Source organism: Musa acuminata, chromosome BXJ2-6 (genome assembly GCF_036884655.1).
Source record: "Musa acuminata AAA Group cultivar baxijiao chromosome BXJ2-6, Cavendish_Baxijiao_AAA, whole genome shotgun sequence".
Taxonomy (NCBI): Eukaryota; Viridiplantae; Streptophyta; class Magnoliopsida; order Zingiberales; family Musaceae; genus Musa; species Musa acuminata.
Genome location: NC_088343.1, coordinates 1,444,346 through 1,460,748, shown reverse-complemented (window position 1 = coordinate 1,460,748; position 16,403 = coordinate 1,444,346). Strand labels below are relative to the sequence as shown.

The following is a 16,403-nucleotide window of genomic DNA, read 5'->3' as shown; positions in this document are numbered from 1 at the left end:
CCTGTCTCGTTATTGTTGGGTATAACGAAGTTGAGACGTACGACTTTTGTAGATTCGACGAATGATGCGTCGACAAGTGCTCTGTCTGAACGAGGCAGAGAACCCAATTCCATACCCATGTGGGACCCACAAGCGACCAATTAAAATGCCCAAGTAATAGTTTAGAAGAGAAAATTTGAATTCGCGTCACTTAAAATTTCGCTAATTATTATGAGATAATTTTACATATTTATCCCTTTCACATGTTTGAAATGACACGCTTACTTCTCCAAATTTAAATCCAACATATATTTATCCAAATAATTAAAACCTTACATCTATACCTTCGACTATTTAAAGCTTTTATATACGCTAGTCTTGTTATCAACGTTTTTGACTCCATTATTTTTAGACTTAAATTTAGAGGAACGAGTGCCTCTACTTGAAACATGAAAAGGTGTCCATGGATCATTCTTAGTCTTCACATTTCACATCCATTCGGTATAATATTCATTTCTATATGTTTTCAAATTATTTTTCAAGATAAAGAATTTTAATTTAAAATTAAATCCACTCGAAGAGAAATAAATAATAAAATAATCATAAACTCTAAATCTTAAATCCTCAAAAATTCTAAGTTTGAAACCTGAAACCTTAAATCCTAAATTCAATTTAAATAATTTTTAACAATATCTAATTTCATAGAATCAGTCCTAATAACAATGAGAATTTATGATGGCGCTGCACAAACTCAAATTAAACCCGAATTATTGATCGAGCTGCAATGACAGCAGATCTCGGATATAAATACCATAGGACAAGTAGCACAATCGTTGTACCAATAAATACACCAAAGTCCATCAGCTGTGTCTTTATTTGCACAAGTGCATCGGACATTGCCTGGTAGCCCACTGCAGCATCACCAGCCTTTACCGATCAGCCATAGCCAATCAAGCGCAACACCCGAGAATAGACCTGCTATGAGAAATGCTACCAGCAAATTCCCCAAGGCATTCTGCTCCGGTCCCTGCATCACAGAGAGAGGCCACAGAAGTTAGACTCGATGTAGAGATGTGTTGCTAAGACGATGCCTTACTTACCTTGTATCCGTTCGGTGCGTCCGTAAGAACACAAACAGTGAGATAGCCATTGGTGAGTCCTAAGACGGAGGTCAACATGATCATCCAACCTTCCGCTCCATACTTGGATGTGAAGTAAAATGCCGGAATAAATAGGAAGCGCGCCAGCGTTGCGGCCATGAGGCCTTTCCTCGATGTCAGCTTGAGGCACTTTATGAGAGGTACGTATCTACCGATGAGGTCCCATACGTTGTACATGGCGATCAGAACGAGTGCGTACCTGAAAGGAATGGAGGACGAAGTTAATGGATCGCACCAGCCAAGACTTGTTTCTATTTCATGTGGTTCATGTCGAGAACAATTACCATGATCCCAGGTTGTGGGAGCCCGTGTCCTCGGATAAGAATCCAGGGAAGATTGACAGTGTCAAGACATAGATCAAGTATATGTCAATTGCGTAATCTATGTTTTGTGCCAACAGCTGTTTGTTGCTTAGACGCTCCAGACGTTTGGGATCCTCCTCTGTCTGCAACAAATTCAACGATTGACATCAAATGATGCTTTTTTCTTGTCTTCTTCTTCTTCTTCTTCTTACAGAAGTAGATGATGATGATGATAGCATAGATGTGAGTCGCAGAGGGGAATCTTACGCCGGTGTCGGGGAGTGCTTCGATGCCAGCAGCAGCAAGGTCGGCAGCAACAGTTCGTGATCCTTCAGAAGCTGCTTTCGCTCGATAGTACTTAACGATTGGTAGTTTAGGGAAGACGAAAGCATAAAGGAAGACGCAAAGCAGCTCGAAGAACGCGGAAATTGCAAAGAACAATGCTGCAGGGAGAAGAAATAGCTTGAATTTAGATTAAATCCTTCATAAAATGGTTTGATATCACGTCACGTAATTTTACTTACTGGCTCCCTTGCGAAGACCATCTTGGGAGCCATCGAATGCTGCTTTGGTAATTAGTCTCAGTGCAGAGGTCAGGGTCCCGGATGCTGCAAGCCCAGCCATGAAAGACTTCGATGCAGCAAGAAAAGAACCTCTCGTGAGTGTCGCCAATACTGTTTACATGCCTATGACGAAAGGGGAAGTCGAAAATAGCACAACCATAAGATCGGCAGCTTACTTGAATGAATTCTGGGCACATCAAAGACAAATCACCAACCATCCCTCCTTGAACATGGCCATCGGCGGTACCAAACGCTGCACTCACAATACACACACCGATAAAGGTGCCGATCCCACCTTTGCCAGACGTTGCCACATCAAGCTGTATCGTAACATGCAGAACTTTATGCGCTTGGAATATGATGTCAAAACAACAAAACGATGATGCTGATACGTACCACAACCAGCGCCAACGAGCTTACGAAGAACAGTATATATCCAGCCAAGTTGCGGAGCCTGGTATTGGTTTTCGCTTCATGATATGCTAGTACGGCAGTGGTTACGAGGGCAAAAGGTTGGTAGACGAGAGTGAGTACTCTCGTGGGGTGGTATTTCTGAAACATTAGAAACACTTGAGATGATCACGAGAACTGAAATATAAACTATGATTCGAAAAATCATGTTTCTAGAGTTCATAATAAAAAGGCATAATGTTTGAATCAAAATGATTGATTTGTTCTGCTAAGGATTTTCTTCAGTGTCTTCCTACTAATTTGTGTATGAATGTTGCAGATGTCCGAATGGTGCAGAAGAAAATGCCCAAAAAAATGGTAAATCAAGGCAAAGAACACATACCGGAAAGAGATTGGCATAGTAATCCTCGATCGTCAGCATGCTGTTCCATGAGAACAGGGATCCATTTCCTAGAAGCCAGCTTATAAACAACGCAGTAAATTTCCCCTGTTGATGATTTCAAGAAGGCTTAGCTATTTCTTAAACGAAATGATCAACTCATAAAACGAAGGACCTGCTTTTCCATGGCTTGCCAGTTTGCGGTTCGAAAACTCATGACTGCTTCCCTCGAATGACTCCTGCCAGTGAAAAAATTGCATAGGAACACTTGAAGGAAATCTCCAAAGACACATATCGATTAAGCTACGGAAGTACAGGGAAAAACACATATATGTGATTTTAATTGCTATTGCTCCAACAGGCACAGGAAGATGATCATCGACCGAAGTGAGAAGATCCGAAAACAAACATTGCGGCGACAAAAGAATTCAAAGGATGGACCGCTCACCAAGCTCGGGAGGAAGAGAGGGGGGTGCTTGCTCACAGAAGAAACAGAGGAGCCACAAGTAGTGCAGTGGAAAGAAAAAGCGATCGGGACCTTATGAGCGAGCATGTGGTGGGGAGGAAGATTCTGCAAGCAAGGATTCCAAACTGATGTGAGATTCAGAGGTAGCTTCACATCTGACCGACCGTGCACCGGAGGCTTGAGTGGCTTCGAAGGATTCCGGATCCAAACGGGATCAAGAAAAAGTCAAAGATGCTGCGAGAGTCATTACTACTACTGATGCGGCCGATACTAAAGTTTCGGCGTCCTTTTATGATTGATGAGAAGTCCAACAAGCTTCAGATACGGTGTCCCGCCGATAGGGGCGGCTTTGACTCGATGTGTTCCCACGGCTCGCCGGTGCGTTCCCATTGGTTAGTCGACGTTAGCTTTTGCAAAAGAGTCAATGGATCAAAAACAAAGAACTCGCATTGATAATTAGATTTCCAGAGGTATGGAGGAGTGGAAAGTCATGTTTGGCATTGGATTCGAGGAGACTAAACCACATTCTGCGTCCATTTTAGTCCATTTCTTTGTGCGTTAATCCGCCGCATGCTATGATTGTTTATTCTTTCGGAGTCCACCGAACGGTTGGTGGAGAATAAAGATAGAAAAAAGAGAAAGACAGAGATGACCAAAAAAAAAAACAAATTTGTTCTTTGGACCAAATTATTTCTTCGTACATGAATGAATATAATCTCCCTATATGTGGAAACTAACAATCAACGCAAATAATTCGAAATGGTGAATGCGATTAGCATATTTGTTGGATCATGAGAGATAGAAAACCAGCTGTAGTGACATTAAAAGCAGCAAATCTCGAACCGAAACACAGTAGCACGGTCTGATGCAAAACCCAGAAAGAGGAAGAAGATGGGAGTTGAAGGAGTCGGAGGAGGAGAAAGGGGCTGGAAAGAGGGGTGTGGTCGTAACAGGTGTCGAGCGCTGATGTCGCCTCTTGGGAAATTGGGTCCTCGAAAGAAGGGGAACCCTGAATTCGGAGACCCATCCCCGACGACGGGGGAAGGAACGAAACAGGTGATATTGATCTGGAAATCGTCATCGGGGAAAGGGTCTTGACGCGGTTTGCAAGCATTACTCTTCCACGTCGGAGAAGACGAAGGAGAAGAGAAGACTATGATTAACGACGAAATAAGCATAAGATAAAAGAGATAAGAGAGGGAAGGAAATGCAAACCCGAAAGCGAGTGCGTGCGTCGGATGTTCTACTATGCGGAGATCAACGGTCACGGGGCATTCTGCTGCTGCCGCTGCCGCTGCTGCTGCTGCTGCTGTTGCTGCTGTTGCAGGAGGGCCGATGGCGGAGGCGTAGCGTGGCACGAGTGAGACGACGCCTAATACTTAATGACGACGGCCCTCTTCGGAGAAAGGGAGGAGTTTGGGAAAGGCTGCCTATTTTCTAAAAATGTGATGAAAAGCAAAGCAAAGATGGAAAAGGACTTTTCCAAATCAAGTAGGCATAAAAAATAGTGTTCTCGACTGATTGGGATTACATTGATTTACTTTGTTTTTTTTTATCTTTTGGAATCCGAGAAACAAATAAAATGACAGAAACGAGTGGATGGCACAGCTTTAATTGCACCACTTATACCTTTCCCGTATATGGGTATTAGATTTAAGACTTGCCATTTGTAATTTGTGATTCGTGCATAGGTCCGAAGAGTATGTTTCGGAGGTAAGACAAACTAGTGTTTAAACTATCCTAAAGTGTGAAGGACACACATTCTTCCGACACGTTTTGGGATATATTCTTTAATTATTTTTTTATTTAAATAATTTATGGGTCTCTTTTTCCTCTTCCATCTTTGTTACTTTTACTTTCTCTTCTTTCTTTAAAAGAGATCGAGTGATAATACAGAAAATATTATCCTGAGTAATTTACTACTATCTCTGTATGTCTGAATCATTATTTGCACACATACTAACTCAAGCATGAGAGATCTCATCCACTTAAATTAGATCAAATTTATGAAATTATCTTATAACATTTGTCAGAGAGAGTGTTATGGTTTCAAAATTATTCTCTCAACGACTTTCTTGTATGTCTATTTAAATATGTGATTTAGTGATCAGATATATTTTCTTTTAGTCTAAAAATGTATACAAGGTCTAATAAGAATTAAACAAAATTAATTTTTCTAGCTCTTTTTAAGAAAGGGATGACCTATCCATCTTGCTCGGGTTGCTTAATATGAAAAAAGAGAAAAATCATATGCAAGTGTGTATTTTTTTTATTAATAGAAGTAATAAGATACTATTAACCCAAGATCAAACAAAATAAAAAATGAAAAAATGAAGACGGAAGTAAAAATAAAAAATTATATTGATCTCAAAGGAAAAAATATATATTTATAGGATCTTGAATCCAATGTCATCATCAAGATAAGCAAGCAATACCTCGTAGGAAGCTAAACTCAATTTTGTGCCTTGGAGGTTAATTATTAGGGCTCCTTTATTTTTTTTATTTCATTTTTTCTTCAATATCTAACTTTGTCCATTACAAGTTGCAAACATAAATCTCGTAGGAAGACTATCGTATTATTGATAAGAAGAAAGTCGATGTATCGATCACCCCTCCATAACTTAGGAGGAAAAGTAGGTCTAACTTTGGACTAATCGAGAGAATTAATTTAACTATTCATATATAAATTTTGTCCTATTGAGCAAGATAAAATCATATGTGAAGTTTCGATTCGCTAAACCAAGCTCACAAAAGGCCTCTTAAACTGAAGGGGAGCTCCTAGCCAACAATCTTTTATGTAAGGTTTTATTATAAGTAATATAGTTAAGCAAGGGATTATGCACTCCAGACAAATATATGATATGTCTATAAGAAAATGATATTTATTTATTATCTTTGGCATAAATAAACTTTTATAGTCGACATGGGTAATAACTCAAATAAAGTGAGCAGTTAATATATAAGATAATTATATAAAATCAATAATAATTATTCAATCATAAATGCATATCTCAAACTATCGAATGTAAGTATAATCACAGCACGATGACTCATGTTTGGTATTAGTATTTGATGTCCAACCATAAGCATACCCCATATGGTATCCTGTATTTTCCTCAAATAGTTGTCTTCACTCCCGCGTTGGCATTGATGATTAAAGGAGTCACCGGTTATCGGCGATTGGACCTTCTGGCAACACCTATTGGCTCGCCCTCACTCCTCCTCCTCGCTGAAATGTCATTAATTGTAGCTATTGTTGGCGCTCTAATAACTCTGAAACTTACATAGATAGACACAGAGGCACTGCTGGGTTGGCATCCACTGTGCACGCAATGACACGTTCGAACCCCCTATATTTGGTACGTACGTACGTACCTATGAGCTGCTTCTTTCAGCTGCTATTTGTAAACACGTCAAAAAGACAAACTCTTGTTTTTGAAAACATGAGCGAATCTGGAAACACATAGCCTGTCTTTACCAATTTCGCTTCTGTCTTTCCAAGCTCCATCCCAGTCGCCGGCGGCCAGCCACCGATAAGAGTAATAATGCCGATAAGACTCGGGTGACATCAGTTACCCCAGATGATGCCTCGCGCCTCTGTTGACCTGACAGCACATGGTCAACACGGATCGGAATGCCGATCGAGACACATTAACATCCTGCCCAGGCTCGATCCCTCATGTCATGCCAACGTCGATGTCAGACGCTACCAGAAGTACGATCCTACTCCCTGCGAGCAGGCACATCAAACAACGGTAACCCTCACTATAAAAACCCTCACGCTTCGGAGGGAATGGAGGGAAAGGAAGAAGGGAGACAATAGAAAAAAAAAAAACCTCTTGCGACAATTCGCTAACTTGATCGTCGGAGGGGTCGGGCCGAGCTCTCCCGACCCGAACTGTGTGCAGGTGCGAAGACGAAAGCCTCCCACCAAACGCTCAGGCGAGGAGTTCCCTCCCGGAGGAAATGACGACCCCGTCCTAATCAGACCACCGCAGCCCGAGGCCACGGCTTAAAGTTGTTTACACCAACAGCCACCTTGCCTCAAGTACCAGCTCCCTCATGAGGACCTCGACGCACTCTTCTCGCTGCCGACGTATCACTGTTGCTTCTCCATCTCTGACGGCAAAAGAAAAAGCTTTCTACCATTGCTTTTCCATCGTCAGCCCATCGGTGCGACAAATCTTTCCTCTTCAGCGAACGGCAATTGTCTTCTCCACTGCCACTTTGCGCCAACATCCGTTCCCTTCATCTGCGGTGTCTCTAGTGCTGTGCTCACCAGCATTGCCCCACCTTTCTTCCTCGCTGTAGCTACCTCCTACCTCTTTTGCTGCAGCTTCCTCCTATGCTGTACCTCTACTGCACCTTCCTCCTATGTTGCAGCTTCCTCCTTTGTTGTAGTAGCATCACTGTAACATTACTGTAGATTTCTCCTCTGCCATCATCGCAGCCACAACCGTCGCCATCGTAGCCGCAACCGCTGCCGTCGCAATCGCAACCGCCACCGTCGTAATCGCAATCGTCGCCGTCGCAATCGTAACCGCTGCCATCGTAAACGCAACCATCATCGTCAAAACTATAGCAACAACAATAGCAGCAGCAATATGCTCTTGCCCTACTCATGAAGCCTCTCGCTTGTAAACCATCTTACGGGGGCATGATAGAAGTATTGAGGAAATCTTATCTATTCTGTTGAGGAAAATCTTCTATTCTATTGAGGAAAATCCTTCCTCCTAATCCCTATAAATAGAAGAGGGACATGCTAATGCATTAGCTAAAGCTAAAGTTACTTCAATAAAACTTCTTATCTTCTATTCTTTTTATCACGGAGGCGACACCACGCCCATTGAACCTAAGGTCGAACCGGCCTCTCAGCCATCGGTTCCCCCCGTCCTCGATCTCCCACCGGTCAAAACCAAGATGGACGTGGAGCAAGTCCAGAGCATCACGATCGAACCGATCGCGCAACACAAGGCAGAACTGGTGCCTCACCTGATGTTGTCCCGATGTGGTCTTATACTCCCGAGCCGGTCCCGGTCTTCTTCGTGCCGGCTTCGTTCCACGGCAGGGGCATAACGACGCAGCCGGTCCCGGTCCTGATGCCGGTCTAGTACATGCATCCGCTCGGTCCCATGCTGGCAGACAGGTGCCGATGTGGTTTCGACAGCCGTCCCCGGTCCAAGGCGCTCCGGTTTACATGGGTGGCCCTCCAATGTTACCAGGGGCCAGCATGGGTGGTGGATACGAGCATCCGGCGGGGGTGGGGACGGAGTCGTACGAGGTACCAGCGCGCAGCGTGCTGATTCCGGTAAATCAAGCCATTGGCGTACCTCTGGCAAGAGGAGCGGAACCGGCGGCGGAGAATCCAGAGAGGTGGTCTGGAAGAACGCCACAGTGAACCTCGTTCAAGAAAGGTGAGTACGGTTAGTTAGGTTGTTAGAGGCATTCGGTTACTCGGTGTCTACATCGTCTTGTTGATCCGTTTTGATTGGATGTTTGTAAGTTCCCACATGATGATTAATGGTGTACAGATGTATATATATATATATATATACATAACAAATATGAGGAATGAAATAAGATAAATCTTTATACTTTTTTTTTCTTGTTTTTGTTTTCATGATAAAACTCATCTATTTATAGGGTTATAGGTGAGTTATAAAACTCAATGATTAAGGATATATTTATATATTTTTTTTCTATGTAATATATCTAATTTACTAGCAATTTATTATTTTCATAACCAGATAATTTTTATCATGATGTAATCTCTTCGTTCTCACTAAATTGTAGAAATTATAATTGTTTTTACACATATGATTATGAGAAATATTTTAATCTTCTTTTTAAATTAAATTTAATTCTCTTAATACTCCTGAAACTTAATTCATTTTTATCACACATTACAATTGATGTCTTTGGAGAATATCTTTGAAGCAAATAAATCTCTTAGACTTATTTTACATAATTCATATGTTATTTTATATAAATCTCTTAAACTTGAGCTATCTTCTGTAAATGATTATTATGTAGAATAAAAAGATATTAGTAATGATGGTGGTGAAGATTGTAAAGTAATTTTAAACTCAGTTTATTTTCTTCTAATTTCATTTTTTTATTAAACTTCACATCCCTATTTATAACAATCTTTGAATTATTATGATTAAATAATTTATAGATCTTCAATTTAGCATCATAAAAATGAAAATGAGTTTGGAGCTCGTCCTCCAACTTGATTCTTATTTGATTAGTTACATGTGCATAATTCATGCACACAAATACCTTGAAATGTGAGATGCTTGATTTTTTTTTCGATCGTACCTCTTGTGAAATCTTATTCTTCAAGCTTAAAATACGGCATCGATTTTATCTATTATAAGTACTATAGATTTCTATTCAAGTTCACATGTAAAACATTATTTGGCTTGCATCTGAGGTGAGATTATCTATTATAAGCAACTTAGTTAGTGATGTAATGAGATGTTGATGGTTAACTTACTACCTAATAATTCAACTCGATTTATGTAAAGTGTTTGGTCTCACCTAATATCCTAATCTCTCGAGATGGTGCTCGTCCCGAGGTGTTCTTTTTATAGTAAGATCGATGTTTCGAGTGGATTCCTGATGATCTCTCTAACGCCTAAATTTGACTCCCGATGTAAGATTAGAGAATAAAAAAATAAAAATAAAATAGTCTAACTCTCATCTTTTATAGTCAGTCTCGTCGAGCTGATTCTTATTAGAAAAAGTAAATTATGTAGCAAAAACAATTTTTTATTTGAATGCTGTAGATATTTTTATTTTATTTTTATGACATGATTATCACGTGTCGGGGATGAATTTTCCTTGTATTAGGCAGCACGCAACATGGACCAGATGTAGTTCTTATCAGAGGAAGAGGAAGGTGAGTGTTGACCTTTGTGGCCTATTCTGATCTCTGCAACGCCAATAATTCACGGAACCCACCGAGGCTGCGGTCACTCTCTGGCGCGCGGAGCAGCTCCGGCAATGAGTAACATGCAGACGATTCCACATAAAGCAAGCATTCACAACCAATTATGTAGTACGAGAACAAACAAACTGATGCTTCCAACTCACCGTCTTCTCCTTTCTAAAATTTACAGCCATTTTTATCCTTTGCGATTCCAATCGAAAGAGTCCAAAGAAAGCTTCCTTCTTTCCCTTTCCCCTGTGGGCCAAAGGAACACGAAATGTATCCACGTGGCTTGCGCATTGTGGAATTTCCACGAGATGACGCCTCCATCGGTCACTTTGATACATTACATACACATTACCATATCGGTGGGTGCGCTGTGTCATCAGCGGTCCACCGGCCACGAGTTTCCTATCCGCTTCGACCAATGCGAACGAGCCGTCCGATAGCAGCCTTCCATGTAGATTCCGATGACTGCTGCGGACGACACAAACACAAACACCAAGCGGCTACAAAAAGGTTGACAGACAGATTCCAAATAAGTGAGCTTGTGGCAGCATAGAATGCATGTGACCTGTGGCAGCTCCCAACTTTGGTTGCCGGAAACTTTTCCTTCGGCACTTGCACGGACGTGACGCAGCTTTGTTCTTTCGAGTGTCTGTGCCATCGACTCCGACATGGCTTTCGGTCGTCACGACATTATCAAGTACAGCACAACACATTTAGGCACTGTTCATCTTAATCAAACACGATAACTATGTGTCGGTTCCAGATAAATCTTACAAACGAAGACATGTCAACTACGTACACGTCGTATCTATCTCGCTTCAGCTCCGGCTGAATCGATCGATGTTGGTGGCTCCTCCTCTCACGTTCGTGTGTCCGATACATGTTTATACGTACCGACCTTCACTCTACAACACCTTACAATTAAAAACCAACCTCCATATAATCTTAACACTATAGGTACGTTTTAGTTGATCTACCGACCTTCGAACATTGTGACCGATACGTTGTTTATGGACATCGACTCCTGCTTACTTATCGATGAATCCATTTCGATCGGGCACCTGGCGGACACAAAACCTGGGTGAGCGGGTTGCGGCAGGAGAGCACTGTCGCTCCCCAACATCAACGCCACTGAAGACATCGTCGGTCTGTCTTCTGGCATCTCTTGAACACATAAAAGCCCGACCTTTATGCACCTCAAGACTTCATCCGTGGGGAAGGACTCCCCGATCGATTCGTCCACCATTTCCAGCACTCTGTCTTCTTTCCAGAGACTCCACGTCTAAGATCAATCGCAAGTATCGATGGCATCATCACCATAAAGGGAATCAATCGTATGTAAAGATTATAATTTCTTCTACTTACGTATGCCAGAAGATTTAGGTGGCGACCGGAGTAATAAACGCCGCGGTTCTTTTTGCCGCTTACGATCTCGAGCACCAGCACGCCGAAGCTGAACACGTCAGATTTCACCGAGAAGATTCCGTCCATGGCGTATTCAGGCGACATGTAACCACTGCATTCGATGGAAGAGACTATCAATCGATGGATATCATGCGCGCGAAACAAACGACGGAGGATGAAAGCCGATGCTTACTATGTTCCCACCACTCTCATGGTATTTACTTCCGTCTCATCCCCTCCAAATATTCTGGCCATGCCGAAGTCCGAAATCTTAGGATTCATGTCCTTGTCGAGAAGAATGTTGCTGGCCTTGAGATCCCTGTGGATGATCCTTAGCCTGGAATCTTCATGGAGGTAGAGGAGGCCTCGGGCGATCCCCACGATGATGGTGTACCGGCTTCGCCAGTTCAATAATTCACCTTTAACTTTATCTGAGCACGAGATCAGATAGCGGTGTCACAACATCCGAATCCAAAGTCTGATCGATTGGAATGGAAAAGATGTCGAAACCCACCGAATAGGAAGGCGTCCAAGCTTCCATTGGGCATGTACTCGTAGATCAACACCCTTTCCCCTGCTTGAATGCAGCAGCCAAGAAGCCGAACGAGGTTTCGGTGTTGCAACTTAGCGATCACAGTCACCTCGTTCTTGAACTCGTCCAGGCCTTGCATCGACGTCTTGGATAGCCTCTTTATGGCCACTTCTTGTTCCTCCTCCAGTTTGCCCTGCATGCCATCACCCACTTCCGGTGTCAGGACCAACCGGATGGCGGGTTGACGGTGAAACCAAAGGTCATACATACCTTGTACACCGGACCATATCCACCCTCGCCGAGCTTGTTATGAATGGAGAAGTTGTCGGTGGCATCCGCGATCGTGCCCAAATCAAACAGTGGTAGGTCCAAGTCCTTGCCTTCTGCTCCGTCGTCGATATGGTGCCCCGACAGTGATTTGGTACCGGACGTAGCTGTTTGCGAGATACGTCACGTAAAAGATCGGTTCCCGATCAGTAGTAACACGACAAACGAAGAAGCAAATACTGTACCTCCCCTCATCATTATCATCTTCTTCCTCCCAACGCAGCAAGCCACACAAGCTGCGAGTAGAATCGCCGGAGCAAGGACGGCGACGACGATCACGAACACGCGAGTCCGGTGAGAATGTTTTGTTTCCGAGTCCGATTGATCTGTGGGAAGACGGACAAAAATAAGATTTCCTTTTGGACCAGAATGACAGATCTTGGGAGACTAATCACGACTCTCAAGCATGTAGCTCGGAAGGGGACGTACCTAAATCGGCGGCTGCTACCCTGACATAGAGATCCTGTCCGCCACTGACATACACCCTGAGATCGGTGAGATGGGTCGTCCACATGATGCAGCCATTCCAAATCCCGCTGGAGTTGAAGCTGGCAGCGGCATAGCCTGTGCACGAGCAATTCCTCGAACACGCATCCCTGCACTGTTGCAGGTTCAGGCTCCTGTTGACCACTGCTCTCGACGTGTCCGGGAGCTTGGCGTTGCTCAGCTGGTTGAACCCATCGGTCCCGTTCCGGCAGTCCAATGCCGTCTCCCTCACGCAGCCGTCAGATCCGTCCCTGAGATCCCAGTTGGCGGGGTTCTTGGGTCGGAAACCATGGAGGCACTCGCATATGGGCGAGTTATTGGAATCGCAGACGCCGTTGGGACCACACGGCGAAACATAGTCGCATTGGTCCCTGGGCGCGAACCAGAACACGCTCCATAGCTTGCTGTGTTCGATCCAAACCAGCCGCTGCAGGATTCCCGACGGCAACACCGTCAACCTTGAGATGATGGAGTCGTCGTGCACGAAGAAGGAGTAGAAGACCTCGTCGGGTCGGATGATGAACTCGAAGGAGAACTGGCTGTAGGTCTTCATATCCGGGATGCCGCTGAACTGGATCCCGTTCCACGACCCCGCCCGCCACTGCTTGCTATCTCTGGACCATAGGAATCCTTGCGGATCGCCGTCCACGTCCACGCCCATGGTGTAGTTGCCGATTGCAGGATCGCTGAGGCTCGCCCAGGAGGTGAGGTTGCGGTTGAGCCCGCTGGTGAGATTCCAACCCAGTTTCATGCTCGGGAGGAGCGTGTCGGTGGGGAAGTCGAAGCCCTGCCATGCAAAGCTGTTGGGGTCTTTGCTGCTGCTGCCGGACTCCATAACGACGAGGTTACCGTCGTCGAGGAGCTGCGCCACGGGGTTGGCGAGGGCGGGCGAGCCGGAGGACCAGACGACGGTGGAGTTGTCGGTAACGAAGAGTGTTCCGTTGGCGGCCAAGGAAAGGCTCCCGGTTCGACCGGCCACCGGGCGCTGGCGGTTGGCGACCCATATGACGGTTTGCAGTGAGACCTTGTGGAACCATATGCCGACGTAGCGGTTGTCGGAGCCGACGGGGCTGAAGAAGCCCAGCTCGAAGGCACCGCCGGCCGAGATCAGGGTCGTGCCGTCGTCGAGGATGGGTCGGTTGGGAGTCAAGACGTCACCACCGGTGGCAATGGAAGAAGAGAAGAGAGTGACCGCGAGGAGGCAGAGAAGGATGGAAGCTCTCATGATTCGGTGGCCTCAGAAACCCAAGTATGGGATGGGATGGGATGAGATGGGCTTCACGGGGAAGATGTGCTCTACCCTTTTCTCTACCTCTTAAACCGTAGTAACAAAACCTCAATCATTGATACCTGATGCTGCACGTGCCGCTCATCCGCTGCGGGGGCCACCGCCACATGTCCTCTAGTACCCTATCGCTCCACCGTCAACATCGTGGGCGAAGAGAGGCGGACGGGCCAAACAAAAACAATTCGAAGCAGACATAGTTTGGGGGGTCGGCGGTGGCTTTAACGGTAGGATGGGTTTGGGCAGGTAGAAAAGAAGGGAATAGATGCAGCCCACGTGGAATGTTCTTGGCATCAAACACTCGATTAACTGATGGGAGGGGGGGAATAATTCTTGCTTTGGAGCTAAGCACCGTCATTAGCGGTAGCTTTAAGACTACTGGCAGGCAACAAAAACGGCACCATCTCGCTGCTGCTGCTGCTGCTGCTGCTGCGTACACACACCAACCGCAATAGAAACGGAAGGAATGAATTCGCCGTGCACTAATTTGATCCACGTGATATTGGAGTGCAATATCATTACTTGCTCCCTCTGGACGCATCTGAATGTGGACTCTAACCATCAACTCACCCACCACTAAAGTCTCACTCGTCCCTTCGGCGCATCAATCAACGTTCAATGTTTCATTCAAACCAATTTAAACTCGTAATATAGTATAATGAAAGTTTAACCGTACACATTAATTAATACTCATAAATATGATATATATTTTTAATTAAAAAAAATAAATAAATAATAATAAAGATGAGATTCCAACCTATAACCTTAGATTATACTATCTTATCCATCAAATTGATTGATGCCTTCTAGATTGTTTATTCTTTTTTTTATATAAATAATTATTTTGACTCGCTTAAGTTAGATTAAGATAGTTGTTAATTAGGTGGTGAACTGTATGAACATAAAAAAAAATCCATGTACGATTAGGTACAAGAATACATGGGTCATTGGTTGGTTTCATAGACGAATATAATAAAAATTAGATATATATATATATATATATATATATAATTTATTTAAGGAGTACATTGTGATTAAATGGTTCTCAACAATATCTCTGAGAACTCAAAGATGATTGATAAGGAGATTTAAATATTTATTAAAAAATTAAATTATAAAAGATTAGAGTCAATGCGATGGTCGATCTAATTCCTATAATGAACGAATAGTACAAGAGTTTTATAATAGTAAATTAATAAATTTAAAATAATTTATGCTTCAAAAAAATATTTGATAATATAGATAGAATATTTTAGATTTTGGTAGCTATCAATTATTTTAGAGTGAATTCTCCTCCTATAAATATGCATTAATTTTATAATTCTTTTACAGAAAAATATATATATATATATGTATGTAGGAAAAAACCTTGAAAAAATTATAAATGCGGCCTAAAATTGATTCCTAGTTAGATGTGGTACACATGAGGTGCAATATTATATTTGAATATCCACGAAATTGATTAATTATTTGATGTTTGCATTTGTTTTTGATAAGAAATATATTTCCAACATGCAAATGTCACCTCATCACCACTTGCATTTCCAATCGAAAGATAGATGCATCCAACAACTAAAGAATATGATGGTACATGTAATTTAGCTTCGGAATACGATTCCTTATCTCACCGTAAAAAACATAAAAGAAAGAAGAAAATAGCAATCGAAGAGGTGGCGTTGTGATATCGCTCTCCGCCATAAGCATAACGTGCGATACGATGACGGGTCCAAGTCAAATTTACATGTGAGAGGTGATCGTTGGCGCAGGCGACCGGGAATCGAAGGCGGCATTACTGGTGCAGGAGGACAACGTGCGAGAAGACAGTGGCATTGCTTTGACTCCCAAGAAGAGACTCTTCGCCCGATTCACCACACGAACATGCTTCGGTTTGTTGGATTGTCACAAGAAGCTCATCGGTCTATTGTTTCTTATGTCTTTCTTTGAGTTGCGTGGTCAAACTAGAGAGAGAGAGAGAGAGAGAGAGAGAGAGAGAGAGAAGCGTTGGATTATCGCCACAAATGATCCGAAATGTGACCATAGTTCAAGATAAGTTCGAAATAATTCTTTTAATCTGATTTTATTGCATACACATTAATGTTTGGTTTGCTTTCCATTCCATTCATTGTTGGAAATATTTGTTTGTGGAAAATGAAAAGAGATAGATTG

General features: G+C 43.2%; 2 protein-coding genes across 3 annotated transcripts; both read right to left on the bottom strand.

Annotated features, from left to right (window-relative positions):
• Positions 1-730: 730 nt before the first annotated feature.
• On the bottom strand, positions 731-4,651 carry LOC135614147 (equilibrative nucleotide transporter 3-like). Its single transcript, XM_065111185.1, has 10 exons — positions 4,476-4,651; positions 2,970-3,033; positions 2,798-2,902; positions 2,401-2,556; positions 2,181-2,324; positions 1,966-2,071; positions 1,709-1,884; positions 1,424-1,584; positions 1,080-1,338; positions 731-1,006 (listed from the first exon to the last, which is right to left on the bottom strand). Exons 2-10 carry the CDS (start codon positions 3,009-3,011, stop codon positions 899-901), a joined length of 1,257 nt encoding a protein of 418 aa, XP_064967257.1. The 5' UTR covers positions 3,012-3,033; positions 4,476-4,651; the 3' UTR covers positions 731-898.
• Positions 4,652-10,932: 6,281 nt separating this feature from the next.
• On the bottom strand, positions 10,933-14,247 carry LOC103986583 (receptor-like serine/threonine-protein kinase SD1-8). 2 transcript variants are annotated; one of them, XM_009404607.3, is made up of 8 exons: positions 12,896-14,247; positions 12,652-12,792; positions 12,410-12,573; positions 12,122-12,332; positions 11,801-12,038; positions 11,569-11,719; positions 11,185-11,485; positions 10,933-11,108 (listed from the first exon to the last, which is right to left on the bottom strand). In XM_009404607.3, exons 1-8 carry the CDS (start codon positions 14,175-14,177, stop codon positions 11,104-11,106), a joined length of 2,493 nt encoding a protein of 830 aa, XP_009402882.2. In that variant the 5' UTR covers positions 14,178-14,247; the 3' UTR covers positions 10,933-11,103. The 2 variants fall into 2 exon arrangements, with proteins under 2 accessions (XP_009402882.2, XP_009402881.2); XM_009404606.3 differs by having other exon boundaries at positions 10,933-11,485.
• Positions 14,248-16,403: the final 2,156 nt, after the last annotated feature.